At 49.8% G+C, this 17,677-nt stretch overlaps 2 protein-coding genes across 5 annotated transcripts in view; one reads left to right on the top strand and one right to left on the bottom strand.

Annotated features, from left to right (window-relative positions):
• Positions 1-3,137, bottom strand: part of USP28 (ubiquitin specific peptidase 28) — a 58,107-nt gene extending 54,970 nt beyond the window's left edge. For all 4 annotated transcript variants that reach the window (XM_056107589.1, XM_056107591.1, XM_056107590.1 and 1 more), the window contains exon 1: positions 3,022-3,137. In XM_056107589.1, coding sequence (XP_055963564.1) covers positions 3,022-3,078 — 57 coding nt within the window. In that variant the 5' untranslated portion in view covers positions 3,079-3,137. The remainder of the gene's footprint in view (positions 1-3,021) is intronic.
• The window catches only part of HTR3B (5-hydroxytryptamine receptor 3B), a 79,861-nt gene continuing 65,260 nt past the window's right edge, over positions 3,077-17,677 (top strand). The window contains exons 1-2 of the mRNA XM_056107543.1: positions 3,077-3,142; positions 3,576-3,669. Coding sequence (XP_055963518.1) covers positions 3,077-3,142; positions 3,576-3,669 — 160 coding nt within the window. The remainder of the gene's footprint in view (positions 3,143-3,575; positions 3,670-17,677) is intronic.

Below are 17,677 nucleotides of genomic sequence, written 5' to 3'. Positions count from 1 at the left end.
GTGTTTGGCAAATCGAATACGTCATGGGGAGCTTGCCAGGCTTTGCCGTGTGGGCAAGATACTCTCGGTAGCTTGCCGGGCTCTTCGAGAGGGGCGGTGTGCAAGGCAAAACGCCCTACCTGCTGTGCTATCTCTCCAGCCCCTGGTGCGCATAACTGAAGAAAAATGTGCGAGCACCACAGTCGGATAGGCATAACCCAACCCACCCTCCTTGGAACACGAGCAGTAAAAACAACAGCAACACCGGCAAGGCGGCATCGATAGCAAACTTGCTGGCGCGATTGCTGGCGGTAGGGTGGGGAATAGATGTTGAGTTCTGGCACACAGGACCTGCTCCAATCACAACTTCGCTTTATTTTCCCTTGAAAATACCTGCCATGACCTATCTACTGGAGAATTTCTCTGACAAGGCGCACGAGAAGCCTCTGCGCACTGAGATCCTGTGTGTCACTGTGCTTTATAAATCTGCCACCCCCCGCGTCCCATGGGATCAGGGGCTATAGCGGGTGTGTGTGTGTGTGTGTGTGTGTGTGTGTGAAGAGTAGGGGGTGGTAATGAAGCCCTGACCTGATGCTCCCCCCCACCCCCCAAATCAATCCATCAAATACGAGACAGGGGAAAGAGAATGGAGAGCCGATAAATCAGGAGAGAGCAGAGGCCTTTAAATTCTCATGGACAAGGGCAGCTTTCCGAGGGCACCCGTTAGCATAAAAAAAAAAAAAAAGAAGTTGAACCTTAGCACCACCGCCAAGGCTGACAGGTTTCTAAGCACCGACGTGACTTTGAGTTGTTTATCCTGTGATGACAGCAAAGGGGGCAACTGGGTTTTCTCTAACTGGCAAGAATTGATTAAAATACAGGAACCAGCCCATAAATATTCTGAAGATTGTATCTGAAGATGGGGGGGGGGGGGGGAGGAGGCGGAAGGTAGGAAGGAGTGCTGTAACCAAGCTTCCTCTTTTAGTCCTCAGGATCTACCGGGAACCTATTTCAAGAGTATCACAATTTTCTCTCTGCAAAATTCTTGGGAGGCTATAAAGGGCTCTGTCTGTCCCATGGACAACTGACCAATAAGGGCAGGGAAGCACTGGAGGTTTTAAATAACTTCTGGGGAGGGAGGGGGGAAGAGCTCTTCTCAACTAGAACAATTAAAAATCCTCTAAGGGACCCCAGTGAGTGCTTCGAAGAATTCAAATTAAGAGCCCCTGCTAGGAAACTTCTGGGAGAAGAACGACCTTATTAAAATCTCCAAACCTCTCTTCAGAGATGTGAAAGATACTTTTGCAGCCTCAAGCGAGGAGCATTTATTTTACAACACACACACACACAAAAAAAAAAATTGGGGGGGGGGGGGCGCAAAACAGTATCAAGCATTCCAAGCTTATCAGCAGTCAGCATGGGATGAATCACTGGGAAGAACACTAAATGTCACCACTCTGCAGGGCGCAGGGCATGGGGGACTCCCGCCAGCCACCTGAGCTTTCCAAAGTTAGCTATGACTTCACATACCAAAGCTCACCAGATCTCCATTCAAGCTCTCCCGTCCCAAGAGGCAGGAATGGGGGGAGTCACTCAGCACTCAGCGTCCAGGAGAAGCATGAGGGATGCTGCTGATTAAACAGGCACAGGGTCTCGGCCAAAGCCGTCCCAAGCCATTTAAAGATGACTTGCTCGCCCTTAAAATAGTCTCCCCTCTGAATCAACTGTGACCTGTCTCGGAAGGAAGATTTTCCCATCTGCTGTTAAGTCACTGTCCTAAAAAACAAACAGAACTGATCTCTGAAACCAAACAGAGAAGAAAAAAAAAGAAAAAAAAAAAACCACCTCCTGACCCAGACGAGGCATTTTTGTCAACACTGAGCCACACTATTTCCATTAGAAATCAACCCGGAAATACCAGCAGCAGCAGCAGCAGCGGCGCTTTCATCTCAGAGCCTGGCAGATCAGCCAGTGTTCATTTTACACGCTCCTGGGCTGGAAAGTTTTTGCACGCGGAGGCCTCTACGAACTCTGCACGTGCAAAATACTACTACTGCTACTACTACTAATCAAATAATAAAACAAGTGATGGGGCTCCTACTTCCACACTTGCACGATGAGCACGGATTTCCCGTCCATCCTTTCTCGCAGCAGCGGCAGCGGCGGCGGCGGCACCAGAGCGGAGGGAGGAGGCACGTGTTAAATTATAACATTGCAAAGCAACAGTGGCAGGCATTCTCCGAGCGCCCACTTCCCAAGTTTCTGCGCGGACCCGAGCCTCCCCCCGACCCCACCCGGCTTCCAGCGCATCTCACTCCGACCTGCGCTTTCCCTCCCCGCCCCGAAACTGTGTCTTGATTTCAGCGTTCTCCGGAGGAACAGCAAAGGATTCTCAGCAGCCCTATTCATCGCGCTGGTCCTGCCCCCCGCCTTAAAAAAAAAAAAATCTAGGGTTGAATGCAGCGATCGGGGAGGTGCTATTGAATTTAAAATCGGAGCGAAGGAAACCAGCGGGGCCGGGGATCGGGGGGTGGGGGGGGTGGGGGGGCGGAGGGGCGGTGGGCGGTGGGGACAGAGAGGACGGGAATGGAACCGGGACCTCGGAGCGGGGCTGAAATCCCGGCTCTCGGCATCGGGAACTTAGGTCGTGCTCCAGACTTTGAAAAACAGCGCGGCCAAAGACCGATTGGAAAATTAGAACAACAACAACAAACCCCCCACCCACGCGCACACCCACCCGACGCGGCCCCTCTCTGAAGTTTCTCAGCGCAGGTCGCGGGGGGCCCCGGGGAGCAACTCCGCGGAGCTGGCCCCCCCCCCCCCGAGCTAGCCAGTCCAGGCGCTCCTGCAACACGCCAGAGCCCCCCCCCGAACTTCGGCCGGCCCGCGGTGCCGCCGAAGGCCCCCCATCTCGGCGCTGCAGCCTGCTCGCGGGGGTCTCCCGCAGGCCGCCCGCCCGGGGCCCCGCACACCTCCCCTCCTCCCCCGGGACCCCGCGCCCGCGCCCCCCCCACCGTTCCCGCTCGCCCCCGCGGCGCCCACCGAGCCGTGCCGCTCGGCTGCTCCGGCCGCGTCGTCCTGCTGCAGCTCCGCAGTCATGGCCGAGGCGCCCGTCCGCGGGTCACCCGCCTCCCGCCGCACGCCGCCGCCGCCGCCGCCGCGAGCCCGGTCTCGCAGGAGCAGGCCCCGCCCCCACCCCCGCCCCGCGCGCGCGCCGGGCCTCGCTTCGCGGTCCCGCAGGCCCCGCCCCCTCCCGCCCTCGCGCGCACGCCGAGGCGCGCGGCCGAGAGCGTCGGCAGTGCGTGCTCGTGCGTGCGCCGAAGCCGCCGCCTGCGTGCGCACCCCCGAGGCGCGCGGCCGACCGAGAGCTTCCGTCGGTGCTCGCGAGGCGCGCGCGCGCGCACGCCGGAGCCACCGCCCACACGCCCCGCCCCCTCCCGCGCCTGCGCGCGCACGCCAAGGCGCGCGGCCGAGCGCGGCTGTGCGTGCTCGTGCGTGCGCCGGAGCCGCAGCCCACACGCCCCGCCCTCCCTCTCTCTCTCTCTCTCTCTCTCTCTCTCCCCCCCTCCCCCCCCCACCTGCGCGCGCACGCCAAGGCGCGCGGCCGAGAGCTGCTGTACGTGCTCGCGCGCACGCCGGGCTGCGACCCCGGCGCCAGCCGCGTGATCCCCGCCTTGCCCGCGGCTAACGGTGAGCGGCGTCGCCGCCCGTGGCAGTGGCCTTAGGAGCCGTGGAACCAGAGCCCCTTTTGTTTCTCCTTCTCCACCCAACCCTTGCTAGAGCTCCCCCTGACTCCTGCCTCGGCGCGGTGGACTTGAAACAGCTCCCCCCCCCCCCCCAACGTGGCACCCCTGCCTAGGAGCGCGGTGCCCGAGGATTTCCCACCTGACCATTCCGAATTTCCCCACGTGAGGATGTGGCCCAAAGTTAGCAGAAAAGTAGATGACCGCTAAGAGCTAGGATGCAGGCCGAGACGCTCCAAGGACGCAGGGACAGAATGCCCAGGGTAAACCCGGGTCCTCGCTAGGTGGTCCGCACGCATTGCTCTTGGCAGCTGCCAAGTCAAAAAGTCTTGAGCCAGTTCAAGGATCAGCCGCGAGCGTCTGGCTTCTGTCCCGTCCTGGTGCTTGCTTGCTCTAGCGCTAATGAGAATGTTGATGGATGGAGCCGAGCAGAATGAGATAAGAAATGTTTAGAACTTTGCCTCCCGGACTTGAGCTCAGGGCTGGCTGTTGGTGGCAGGGAAACCCTCGCTCTCAGGTTGGGCAGCCCCTGCAGGGTAATAAAGACTCTTCAATTCAGACAGCAAGTGTGTTGGAGACTTCTTGGGTAACCTTCCAGCCAGCAACAGCGGGACACCGTTTAAGTGCACAGGAGGACAGCAGTGGCCCGGAGCGAGCTTCTGTGCACGGATGCCCAGTCTGGCGCTCCAAACCCCACCTGGGCATCCTGAGCCAGGCCAGCAAGTGGTGTTCCTTTGAGAGTCTGTGGAGCTCAAATTTGATCATAGTTCGATAAGTTTGAGCTGGATGCTGACATGATGGCCTTTTGAGAGAAGGTATATAACCCCAAACGAACTCGTATTTTCAGCAATGTAGGGAATTGTTTTCAGCAATGGGGGAAGTTGTACCTACCAAACCTACCAAACCTATCTACATGTTACTGTATGTTTGGCTGGCCCAGATGTCCACTGACAGCACAGCATGCCTTTGTGTTGGGGGCACTGCTTCTGCCCTTGCCTGGGTGTGGTGCCCCGGGGAAGCGCCTCTGGTGTGAATTTACTGGGTCCAGGATTTGGCCTCGGGCGTTGCCGAGCACGTGATGGTGAGGTTTCCCAGCCCTGGCTAAAGTTGCGTGTGATCACAGCTTGTGGCTGAAGGAAATGGGAGCAGAACGAGTGCAGCTCCCTGGGAGATGCTATTACACTCTCAGCAGCCAGAACCCTGCTGCTACTTCCTGCCTCTGCACATGGGGGGAGGGGGGGGGTCTCCTTTCCCCCGTAGAGAAACTAGTCCAGTGATCACAAACTCTCCCATTCAACAGGCTGTTTACATCTGGTGATTTATGCGACTTTTAATGGTATCTGTTGTTGTTTTTTTTTCCTTTGCTAAATCATCAGAACGTGTTCATGGCTTGGATGGGGCCCTGTCTGTAAACAGATTGAATCCTTAGTCTAGTGTATTTGTGGCATTGCATTCTACATGGCTGGAACACTTGATTTCTGTGTACTCTTACCATGTCTTTGGAACAGCGTTTGTTTGTCTTTCCTTAGTCCTGCCAGAAGATTGTGTCTTCCATGTGTGTAAGACCTGCAGCCCGTGTTCATGAAAACGTTGTTTGAAAGACCTTGTGTAACCTTATCTGTACCCTTATCTCTGGAAGAGGATGTACACAGAAGGGACATTTGGTAAACACTAGCCCCCGAGTTCCATGAAGGCTTGAGAACATACAGGTCTAGAAATTCTGATCCAATAAGATCCAGATTCAGATCCATCTAACCAATTTGACTTTTTATTTTATTTTATTATTATTATTATTATTATTTTGCTGTTTGGTTCATACCTGGCGGTGCACAGGGGTTACTCCTGGCTCTGCACTCAGGAATTACTCCTGGTGGTGCTCAGGGGACCATATGGGATGCTGGGAATCGAACCTGGGTCAGCCGCGTGCAAGGCAAACACACTGTGCTATCACTCCAGCCCTCATCTAACCAATTTGAAAGCTCTCGAGCTGATCCATCTTGCCAGCCACCGTGACTTCCACTACTGCCTCGTTCTGGACATGGCTGTCACCAAAGGCACAGCTTGTCCAACTGGAGTATTTATGAACACGCTTATGTCACCATTTGGCAATCAGTTGTCAAGCTTGAGCGTGATCAAATATCAAAAGCAGGTGTCATGGAACATATGCCTTCACCGTCGAAAATCCTGTCTCATTTCAGAATAAATTATTAGCTGGTCATTATTTTAAGAGAAGCTAGCCAAACAAAAAATAATCGGAACAAGGGGAAATAGCAGTAATTCACAACTGACATGACTTTGAAAAGGGAGTGAAAGGGAGTGTTTTTGCAGGTTTTCCCCCTTTCTTAAAAAAGAAAACTTTTTTTCTTGTTTTTTTGTCCCATGGGGCTGGAGAGAGCTTGGAGAGGGGCTGGAGCGATAGCACAGCGGGTAGGGCGTTTGCCTTGCCTTGCAGCCAACGTGGTCAACCCAAATTCGATTCCTCCGCCCCTCTCGGAGAGCCCCGGCAAGCTACCGAGGATATCACACCAGCACGGCAAAGCCTGGCAAGCGACCTGTGAAGTATTCAATATGCCAAACACAGTAACAACAAGTCTCACAATGCAGACGTTACTGGGCCCACTCGAGCAAATCGAATGAACGATGGGAGGACAGTGTTTGTTTGACAGGGGCTGGAGAGATAGTACAACAGGTAGGGCACTTGCTTTGCACGCAGCCAACCTGGGTTCCAATCCCTGACATCCTATATGGTTCCTCCAAGCTCTGCCTGGAATGATCCTTGAGTGCAGAGCCAGGAATAAATTCTGAGCAACTGCTGGGTATGCCCCTCCCTCCAAACAAACAAAAAGCCTAAAATCAAAAACCTTTTATCCCGATACTATTATTACTGAGTCACTGGATTTCTACTTTTGCTTCTAATGTCCTCAAGCCCAGAGTATAGTTTGTATTATAAAGCTATTTCAGGTCAGAGCTATTAAATGTTTATGTGGGATAAGCAAGTGAAGGGAAGAAGGCAAGAGAAGAGGAAATAAATCTATTTCTTGTCAACTTCACTCTGTAAATAGTTTTTGACGTAGACTTCAGACCAACTGGATTTGAAAGCTGGTGCCTGAGGTTGATTGACAGGTGTGACTGTTCTTTGAGCTCTGAATTCCTTTACCGGAATGATCTCGTCAGAAATGTCCTTCAGGAACAGCCCCTTAGCAGTTAGGAAAGCAATCTCTTTTCCTAGGGGAAAATAGAACGGGGATATTTCCACTACAACCTCTAGATTAAATCATTAGATGAAGGGTATGCTAGCTTGGCAACCTACTGTGGGGTCTCCGGCAGACCCCCTCAAGCTCAGTGTGCCAGCAACCCAGCCCTAGGCAGGGGTGAACCTGGTCATTGCAACAATAACACCAAGGAGGGGACGCAATAAAACAGGCAATAAAAAATAATTAGATGATGGTATTATATTCGTTTTTTTCTGAAGTGCCTAGGGTCAGGGCGGGAGAGCTAGTACAGGGCTTAAGGCAAAAATGGCTGCCCCCAGCACCACGTGACTCCCTGCATCACAAAGAACAACCCTGGAGCACCCCAGCCCAACCCCCAGCATCCAGGGTATAACCCTGCCAAATGGAGCACCCTCTACCTCAGCGTCCCAGCTGTGCAAAGACTTCAGGCTAGGCTAAGGCATTGCTCCCTACTTATATAGGAAATATTGCAGAAAAGTTTCCTTTTGCCAGTGGAAAGATATAGTAAATGGGTTTCTACCCTTCTTAAAGTGTAGGCCGCAGGCAAATGTAGTTTGTAGAAAATTGAAACATTTAGAATTCATTTTCACTTGAGAGGCATTTGGTCCCAGAGGCTGAGAGCCAATTCTGCTGCATGCAGGGGGGCCCAGCTGCCCAGCTTCGGTGTCCTGACCACCTGGTAGCAACTCCCAGAGCACAGGGCCAAAGTAGCCCCCAAGCACCGTTCAATGTGCTACAACCCCTCTCAATCCTCTCTACCCTCCCCCCACCAACCGCATACACAAATTTGAGCTTGATGGTCAAAATAACAACCTCCTGTCTTCTGTGTTATTTTGTAACATTGAGATCTACAAATCTGTGGGGATTTGTAGAAGGCTGGAGTACCTGTCTGCATTATGGGTCACCTCACTGGAACCCCAATACTGCATGGCCTCCCAAGTGCCTCAGGGTGTAACATTGGAAGCCCTGGTGGGAAGGTTCCCAAAGTAGATGCTTTTTTTTTTTTTCTCTTTTTTGGGTCACACCCAGCGATGCACAAGGGCTACTTCTGGCTCTTGCACTCAGGAATTACTCCTGGCGGTGCTCAGAGGACCATATGAGATGCTGGGAATCAAACCGGGTCAGCTGCCTGCAAGGCAAATGCCCTAACCGCTGCGCTATTGCTCCAGCCCCAGTAGGTGCATTTTTTAAAAGATGTATTTTAAAGAAGAAAAGCACCAAAATTGTTAAAAGCCTTTTAAGATAGTACAGCAGGGCCTGGAATGATAACAGAGCAGTACGATGCTTTGCACATGGCTGACCTGGGTTCAATCTCTGGCAATCCATGTGTTCCTGAACAAGTACCCCCCTCCACCCCACCCACACCTCCTGCCCAATTCTGCCAGGGTGATCCCTGAGCTCAGATCCAGGAGTAAGCTCCAAGCACCGCTGGGTGTGGCCCTGTACCCCCTACCCCCACCCTTCCAAAAAAAAATCTTTAAAAAATGATTTTCAAGGTGGCCACTGCCTCAGAGATTATTGGAAAGCCAGGTATGAGCCAGCAGTGACGGGGCAACTGCAGTCTCATGAGAAGGGAGGGTGGTACTGGCTCGTCTTTCATGCCCTACCGAGGTCACGAGTTGCCCTCCACGAGCAGCTCTCTGGCACAGCCATAACACCAGACATACAGAAACCAATCTTGTAATTATCTGGCTCTTTGCAGAAATCCAAAATCATTATATGATTCTCATAACCAGCTATAGAAAACAAAGAATTTTACAATGCCTTTTCAGCAATTCTGATTGTTGGGGGGAAATTCTAAACAATAATGGTGCATCTTTTGTCAAAATAATGAACGTAATCAATGTAGAGAAAAGTTAAATAGAAATCATCTGCCTCACAGGCATTGGGAGGGGTGGGGGTATATTGGGGTTCTTGGTGGTGAAAAATGAGTACTGGTGAAGGGAAAGGTGTTTGATCATTGTATGACCGAGACTTATACCTGAAAGCTTAGTAACTTTTCCCACAGTGATTCAATAAATAAATAAGCACTGTAGCACTGTCCCCCTGTTGTTCATCGATAAATATAAGAAAAAATAAAATAAACCCAGATTGGAATATACAGTAACAAAATAGGAGACAAACACCCAAGAATAGCCGAGATCAGTACAGGAGACTCACTCCATGGCTTGGAGGCCAGCATCACATGCTAGGGGAAAAGGCAGCTCAGATAGAGAAAGGAGCACCAAATAAAGGGTGTTCGGAGAATCCTCCCAGGATGAGAGATGCATGCTGAAAGTAGACTCTAAACCGAACATGATTGCCATTCAATGCCTCTTTTGCAAACCACAGCACCCAAAAGGAGAGAGAAAACAAAAGGGAATGCCCCACCACAGGGGTGGGGTGGGATGGGGGTCATGGGGATGGGAGAGATACTGGGAGCATTGGAGGTGGAGAATGGGCACTGGTGGAGGGATGGGTACTCAATCATTGTATAACTGAACCCAAGCACAAAAATTGTAAGTCTACAACTTACCTCATGGTGTTTCACTAATAAAAATTTTAAAAATTAAAATTAAAATTAAAAGATAAATAAATCCACCAGGAAAATAAAATAAGCCCAGATTATTTAAAAAATAATTTTAACAAATTTTTATACAAAATTCTTCAGAATTCTTCAATTTAATTCAGGATAATTCATGAACACCTTAATCTCTTGGAATCCAGTTTTCTTTATAAAAAGGAGAAAATTAATTTGGTCCCAGCTAAAAAGGGTAATAATGAAAAGGGTAAAAGAGCAGTGCTGGCACGGATCCTGGGAGAAATGAACTCTCTCCTTCATTGTTGGTGGGAATGCCAACTGGCCCAGCCTTTTTGGAAGACAATATGGGCATTCCTTAAGAAACTGGAAATTGAGCTCCCGTTTGACCCCAGCAATACCACTTCTGGGACTATATCCAGGGGGCCCAAAAACACACAGCAGAAACACCATCTGCACTTCCATATTTTTGGAAGCACCATTCATAATGGCCAGAATATAGAAACAACCTGAGTGCCTGAGAACAGATGGCTGGATAAAGAACCTTGCTACACAATGGAATACTATGCAGCCCCCCAGGAAAAATTAAGTCATGAAGTTTGTTTGTAAGTGGATAGACATGGATAGTATCATGCTGAGTGAAATGAGTCAGAGGAGAGGGACAGACATAGAATGGCTGCATTTATTTGTGGGATCACTTGTATCACTTGTCACTTGTCATCCTATTGCTCATCGATTTGCTTGAGTGAGCACCAGTAATGTCTCCATTCATTTCTGTCGCGTGCTAGTGTAGACTAATGGTGTCTGCTCGCTCCAGGAACACGAAGAACGTCAAACCATTCATTCAGGGTCTTGACAAAGAAGTCCGACCATCTTATAGGTGGGGCGGCCAGGCGTTCTTTTGATGTCCCATGGAATCCAGTTGATAATGGCTCTAGTCCAGCTGTCGTCGCCAAATCACATTACATGTCCGGCCCATCTGATTTTTCGATGCCTTGGCAAACGAGGGAGCGTCCTTGATCCTCGATCGTCGATGGAGGTTGGAACTCCGGATTTCTTCTCTCACTTGAGTGAAACATGATACTCCAAGCATAGCTCTTTTATATAATATCATTTGTATGATATTTAAAAAACAGCATGAAACTAATATCTAAGACCAGGAAAAACAGGGACCAGGGGGACTGGTCAATGGTTGAAACCTTTTCATAAGTGTGTGTGTGTGTGGGTGGGGGGACCAGTTAGGATAGAGAAGGGAACAGTATGACAATAATAGTTGGAAATCATCACTCTGGATAAGAACTGAGTGTTGAAAGTAGGTAAAAGGATATACATGATAACCTCTCAGTATTTGTATTGCAAACCATAATTTGAAGGAGAAAGAGGAGAAAGAGAGAGAGAGAGAGAAGGAGGAGGAAGAGGAGGAGGAGGAGGAGGAGGAGGAGGAGGAGGAGGAGAAGAAGAAGAAGAAGAAGAAAGAAGAAGAAGAAGAAGAAGAGGCGGAGGAGGAGGGGGGAGGAGGAGGGAGGGGGGAGGAGGAGGAGGAGAAGAAGAAAGAAGAAGAAGAAGAAGAAGAAGAAGAAGAAGAAGAGGAGGAGGAGGAGGAGGGAGAGAGGAAGAGGAGGAGGGGGAGGAGGAGGAAGAGGAGGAAGAGGAGGAGGAGGAGAAGAAAGAAGAAGAAGAGAGAAGAAGAGTAGGAGGAGGGAGAGGAGGAGGAGGAGGAGAAGAAGAAGAAGAAGAAGAAGAAGAAGAAGAAGAAGAAGAAGAAGAAAAGAAGAAGAGGAAGAGGAGGAGGGAGAGGAGGAGGGAGGAGGAGGAGGAGGAGGAGAAGAAGAAGAAGAAGAAGAAGAAGAAGAAGAAGAAGAAGAAGAAGAAGAAGAAGAAGAAGAAGAGGCGAGGAGGAGGGGGGAGGAGGAGAGGGGGAGGAGGAGGAGGAGAAGAAGAAAGAAGAAGAAGAAGAAGAAGAAGAAGAAGAAGAAGAAGAAGAAGAAGAAGAAGAAGAAGAAGAGAGGAGAGAGGAGGAGGAGGAGGGAGAGGAGGAAGAGGAGGAGGGGGAGGAGGAGAAGAAGAGGAGAAGAGGAGGAGGAGGAGAAGAAAGAAGAAGAAGAGAAGAAGAAGAGTAGGAGGAGGGAGAGGAGGAGGAGGAGGAGGAGGAGAAGAGGAAGAAGAAGAAGAAGAAGAAGAAGAAGAAGAAGAAGAAGAAGAAGAAGAAGAAGAAGAAGAAAAGAAGAAGAGGAAGAGGAGGAGGGAGAGGAGGAGGAGGAGAAGAAGAAGAAGAAGAAGAAGAAGAAGAAGAAGAAGAAGAAGAAGAAGAAGAAGAAGAAGAAGAAAAGAAGAAGAGGAAGAGGAGGAGGAGAGGAGGAGGAGAGGAGGAGAAGAAGAAGAAGAAGAAGAAGAAGAAGAAGAAGAAGAAGAAGAAGAAGAAGAAGAAGAGAAGAAGAAGAGGAGGAGGAGGAGGAGGGAGAGGAGGAGGAGGAGGAGGAGAGAAGAAGAAGAAGAAGAGAAGAAGAAGAGAAGAAGAAGAAGAGAAGAAGAAGAAGAAGAAGAAGAAGAAGAAGAAGAAGAGAGGATCGAGGAGAGGAGGAGGAGGAGAAGAAGAAAAGAAACTGAGGACCATTGGTGGTAGGAAATGCACACTGGTGAAGTAGAGGTTTGTTGGAACATTGTATGACTGAAACCCAATCATGAACAACTTTGTAACTGTGTATCTCACAGTGATTTAATTTTTGAGAAAAGGATAATAATGAAACATCACTGAAAAAAGTTTTGTATCTCAGACATGGCAGAAGTGAGTCATTTTCCTTAGGGAGTTTTCGAGTGGGGGGAAGTTGGGAGAGGAGAGGGAGGGAGAGCCAGCTCACTCCTGAGCTGGACTGCGGGGCGTCAGTGGCTGCAGTGCACCTGGGCCTGGAGCGTGGACCAGTGGGGAGGAAGAATGTTTGATTTTTGGTGTTCAGTTCATTATGAACATAAAAACTAGTGTTAGACCCCTAGAATATATCATATGTAGAAATTAGGGTGGTTTTTTTTTTAATTAAAGCCATCTTACAAAGCAAAATTTAAAATGAAAGTATTTTCTGGAGAATTCTCTTGTTTTGAGGATAAGAGAACTTTCCTAGCTCAGACCTCAAAACAAAATCAATAAAAAGGAAATTGCTGATGGTATTACTTTTGTTAAAATTACGACTTTTTTTTTCTTTTTGGGTCACACCGGCGATGCTCAGGGTTTCCTCCTGGCTCTGCACTCAGGAATTACTCCTGGCGGTGCTCAGGGGACCATATGGGATGCTGGGAATGGAACGTGGGTCAGCCGCGTGCAAGGCAAACACCCTACCCGCTGTGCTATTGTTCCAGCCCCTAAAATTACTACTTTTAGGGCCTGGGTGAGGCTAAACTGTAGTACGAAGGTAGGGTGCTTGCCTTGCACGCGGCCGACCCAGGTTCGATTCCTGGCATCCCATGTGGCCCCCTGAGCACTAGGAATAATTTCTGAGTGCAGGTCCAGGAGTAACCCTAGAGCAGAGCCAGGTAGGTGACTCCAAAACAAACAAACAAACAAACAAAAAAGTCTTTTAGGATCTCTTCATCAACTATTATCATGAGGAGAGCTGGGCATTTACATGTGGCTGATCACACGTGACTTGGTCCCTGAGCACCACCAGGAGTTATCCCTGAGCACAGACTAGTGTGCTCCCCCCCACCCCCAAATAAAAAAACCCATAAGATACCTTGAGAAAATACTTTAGGGAGGAAATATTGGCACACCTATAACAGCATTTTAGTACCCAGAGCGAGTTCTCATCATATTGACCCAAACAATTCTTTGTGGTGGCAACTGTCCTGTGCATTGTGGGATATTCATTTTTGTTGTTGTTGTCATTTTGTTGTTGTTGCCTGAGCTCCTAGGCTGGAGTGATAGCACAGCGGTTGGGCGTTTGCCTTGCATGTGGCCAACTGGCCGACCCGGGTTCTATTCCTCCGCCCCTCTCGGAGAGCCCGGCAAGCTACCGAGAGTATCTCGCCCGCACGACAAAGCCTGGCAAGCTCCCCGTGGCGTATTCGATATGCCAAACACAGTAACAACAAGTCTCACAATGGTGACGTTACTGGGCCTGTTAGAGCAAATCGATGAACAACAGGAGGGCAGTGACAGTGACAGTGCCTGAACAACTCGCTAGCTCTGTGGTCAGGGATCACTCCTGTCAGGGCTCAGGGGCCCATATGTAGTGCTGGAGATTGAACCTGCTTCTGTTGTGTGCAAGGCAAATGCCTTACCTGCTCAACCATCTCTCCAACCCCAACAATGGTAAAAAAAAAAAATAATACCTCACTTAATATTGGTCAGACTGTATAGTGTAAACACAACTGCCTTGGAAAGTAATTTACAATCAGTCATTAAAATCGAAGCATGTGGGCACTGGTGAGAGAAAACATAACATGCTTAGCCTACAGGGTGCTTGGGTTCAATTCCTGGCGCTACACGATCCCTCCCTCAAGTGAGGCCTAGGGTTGCCCAAAGCACCCCCTGAGCACAGAGTAACCCCTGAGCATCTTCAGATGTGGCATTCCCCCCCTCCAAATTTGAATAGGTGCACACCTCCCTCAGAACCAGCCATGGCTGTCTTCTATAGTAGCCTAGGAAAAGTCCATCTTTTTACCAGGAAATATATACAAGACGGTGCACTCTCTGTTTCATTTTGGCTTTTCTCCTTTGTGGGGAAGGGGTCATAGAGGCAAGTGCTGGAGGCAGGGTTACTCTAGTCTCTGCTCTGGGGTCACTCTAAGGAGTACTCGAGGACCCTAAGGTGCTGGCCATCAAACCAGACTGTCAGCAAGCAAAGTCTGCCCTGGGTCTGCGGAACTCTCTCTCGGGCCCCAGGCAGACACTTTCAACAGCAGGCAGAACAGGAAAACATATCAACAGTCAAGGTGATACATTTTTGTGTAACCACTCAGCGGGATATATTACATAGTAGTGAAAGTGAATGGATTACAAGTGTCCTGGTGAATCTCAGAAGCACGTGCCCTGTGGTGAAAAGCAAACCACGGAATGTTTTGTATATGTACATGGACAAAGGTGGTAAGTGTATGCTCACAATTCCTTAGCAATGTGCCCTCTCTGGAGACAGCCTACGCTAAACTACCATTGAAAAGGCAAAAATACATGGGAAGAAGTTTGGAGCATGCATTGACTTTCTAAATAATGGATTAACTGGACATCAGCCCATCTAGCTAACAAGATGCTACAAGTTTTTGCACAAAATGAAAGGTTTTCTTTGTTGGCTTGGGGGCCACACCCCTAGGGACACAGGGAGAGACACCTCCTTGCCAAGCAAGGGCTCAGTTATCAAGCAGGTTCCCTCACCAGGGCAGACCAGAGCATTTAAAGTTCGTCTTTGTGGGGAGGTTGAAACTGCAGTTAGGTTGGGAGTTGTCTCAGCGTGGGGTTTGGTATAATTGACTTCTTTTGGCTGCCAGAGTGCAAGGACAGCTGATAGGGCGCTCGGAGACCTGGTACAGCCGATAGAGCATTTGGAGAGACAGTACAGCAGGTCGGGCATTTGCCTTGCAGATAGCCTGGCATTGGGACCCTCCACCACAAATGGTTCCCTGAGCCCTACTAGGAATGACCTCTGAGTACTGCTGTGTGTGCCCCTTCCCACAAAAGAAGAAAATTTGCACATAGTACTCTCTTCTCTCCCTTCCTTCCTTCCTTCCTTCCTTCCTTCCTTCCTTCCTTCCTTCCTTCCCTCCCTCCCTCCCTCCTTCCCTCCCTTCTTCCTTTCCTCCCTTCCTTCCTTCTTTCTTTCCTCCCTTCCTCCCTCCCTCCCTCCCTCCATCCCTTCCTTCCACCTCCCCTCCTTTCCTTCCTTTCTTTCCTCCCTTCCTCTCTCCCTCCCTCCCTCCCTCTCTCCCTCCCTTCCTTCCTCCTTCCCTCCTCCTTCCCTCCCTCCCTCCTTCTTTCTTTCCTCCCTTCCTCTCTCCCTCTCTCCCTCCCTCCCTCCTTTCCTCCCTCCCTTCATTCCTTCCTCCCTCCATTCCTCCCTCCCTCCCTCCCTCCCTCCCTCCCTCCCTCCCTTCCTTCCTTTCTTCCTTCCTTTCTATCTTGCTTTCTTCTTTAAAATCAATCTATCGGGGCTGGAGCAATAGCACAGTGGGTAGGGCATTTGCCTTGCACACAGCTGACCCGGGTTTGATTCCCAGCATCCCATATGGTCCCCTGAGCACCGCCAGGAGTAACCCCTGTGCATCGCCGGGTGTGACCCAAAAAGCAAAAAAAAAAAAATCAATCTATTTCTTACAATAAAATTTTTGAGGCACAATTGCAAACCACAGCCACCACTCAGATTCTCCAGGGTTTGCTGAACCTCTGGTTTAACTTAGCTGATCTGCTCTTCCTTTTCTTTTCTTTTAATTTAATTTTATTTTTATAAAGTAGCTCACAATATTTGATTACATTTAATATTTGAACACCAATCCCACCATCATTACATCTCCCCACCATCATATTTTGGATGTTTCCATCCTGAAACCCAACTCCTGCCCCCAAAGCAGAACTGAAATAATTTATTTTGTATTGTCTGTTATGAATAAACTGCTGAAAATGCTCCAAGAAACTTTCCTTAGGGGAGAGTGTGAAGATTGTTGTATTTCACCCAGGGACCATTAAGCCCTTCTATAAGAGATTACTATCTTGTCAAAGGTTGAGCCTGTGTGCTTATATATGTGTGTGTATATATATGTCTATATCTGTAAAAATATATTTCCCGCTAAGATTGGTTGCCTTCTCCTTTATTTATTTATTTTTTTCTTTTTGGGTCACACCTGGCCATGCACAGGGGTTACTCCTGGCTCATGCACTCAGGAATTACTCCTGGCGATGCTCAGGGGATCATATGGGATGCTGGGAATCGAACCCGAGTTGACCACGTGCAAGGCAAACGCCCTACCTTCTGTACTATCACTCCAGCCCCTGCCTTCTCCTTTAAACCTCGTTAAATGTGGTGCGATACTCTTGGAATATGAGTGGTGTGAGGAATGAGATGTCACGTGGTCCAGGAATAGGTTCACTCCTGGGTGAGGCTCGGCCTGAGTGTGTGGAGAGCGGCCCTGAGCATGGTGGTCGTTGATTTCTGGAGTTTTTTGACTGCCAGAGCTGGTTCTGTGGGGTCAGGGAGGGTCCTCACCAACCCTGCTCCTGGGTGCCCCCTAACAAACCGCCTGGCGCATGGCTATGACCGGTCATTTTAAGCTCTTTTCTGAGAGAGAAGAATTAAGAGTCTCTGGATCATGGCCATGGATAAGGTTATCTGGCTCTGCTGTTTCTTTTCAGGAAAAAGATTACTCAACACCTGCCCCTTGCAAAAGTGCCTTCTTTAAGCCAAAGGTCCTGCATTCGCACTCGAGGCTACTAACTCCCTTCCCCCAGCCTTCCCCTGGGGAAAAACTGATTTAGATCGGGACTTCAGGTTCCTATTTGCTCACTCTCCTCCTTCCTCAAACGTGGAAGTCCGTCCAGGGAGATCGTTTGGTGGTTTGGTGGATGACTGTGATGTTTGTAGAGTAACTCCCAGTGTTTGGACTTCAGCTTGGACCCAGGGCCCCGAACACCGGAACCCTTCCGAGAGCCCAGAGAAGGAGCAGCTTTTTGAAACCTGGCAGCTGGCCCGGTGAGTCTCCACTTTCCCAGAAGTGCTAATCCCAGTGCATAGATGTTCATCTGTCACGGATTCGCTGCTGAAAGACAATGAAAGGCTGTGACAACTCAGACAAGGAAGTCCGAAGGATTTTGCTGGGTAGGTGTTGCTCTAGCAGATTCGGGGTGGGAAAGTTTACAGCTGTGGGGCTTGGCACTAGCTCAAAGGGCTAGACAGCACTCTCTGCTCAGTGGGGTGTCCGAGGAGTCAGAGAGGCCCCTGCAAACCCACCCAGGCACTGCACTGTCTCCCAGCCTCAAGCCTGGTTATCTAGTTGGAAGTGACCTGTTAGTGACCTAAAAAAATTCAGGGGCTGGAGAGATAGCACAGCGGGTAGGGTGTTTGCCTTGCACATGGCCAACCCAGGTTCGATTCCCAGCATCCCATATGGTCCCCTGAGCACCGCCAGGAGTAACTCCTGAGTGCAGAGCCAGGAGTAACCCCTGTGCATTGCCAGGTGTGACCCAAAAAGCAAAATAAATAAATAAATAAAAAATTCAACCCCATCAC

This window comes from Sorex fumeus, unplaced genomic scaffold (assembly GCF_029834395.1).
Source record: "Sorex fumeus unplaced genomic scaffold, SorFum_2.1 ptg000169l, whole genome shotgun sequence".
Taxonomy (NCBI): domain Eukaryota; kingdom Metazoa; phylum Chordata; class Mammalia; order Eulipotyphla; family Soricidae; genus Sorex; species Sorex fumeus.
The sequence above is the reverse complement of the archived record's forward strand: the minus strand, read 5'-3'. Positions and strand labels throughout refer to the sequence as shown.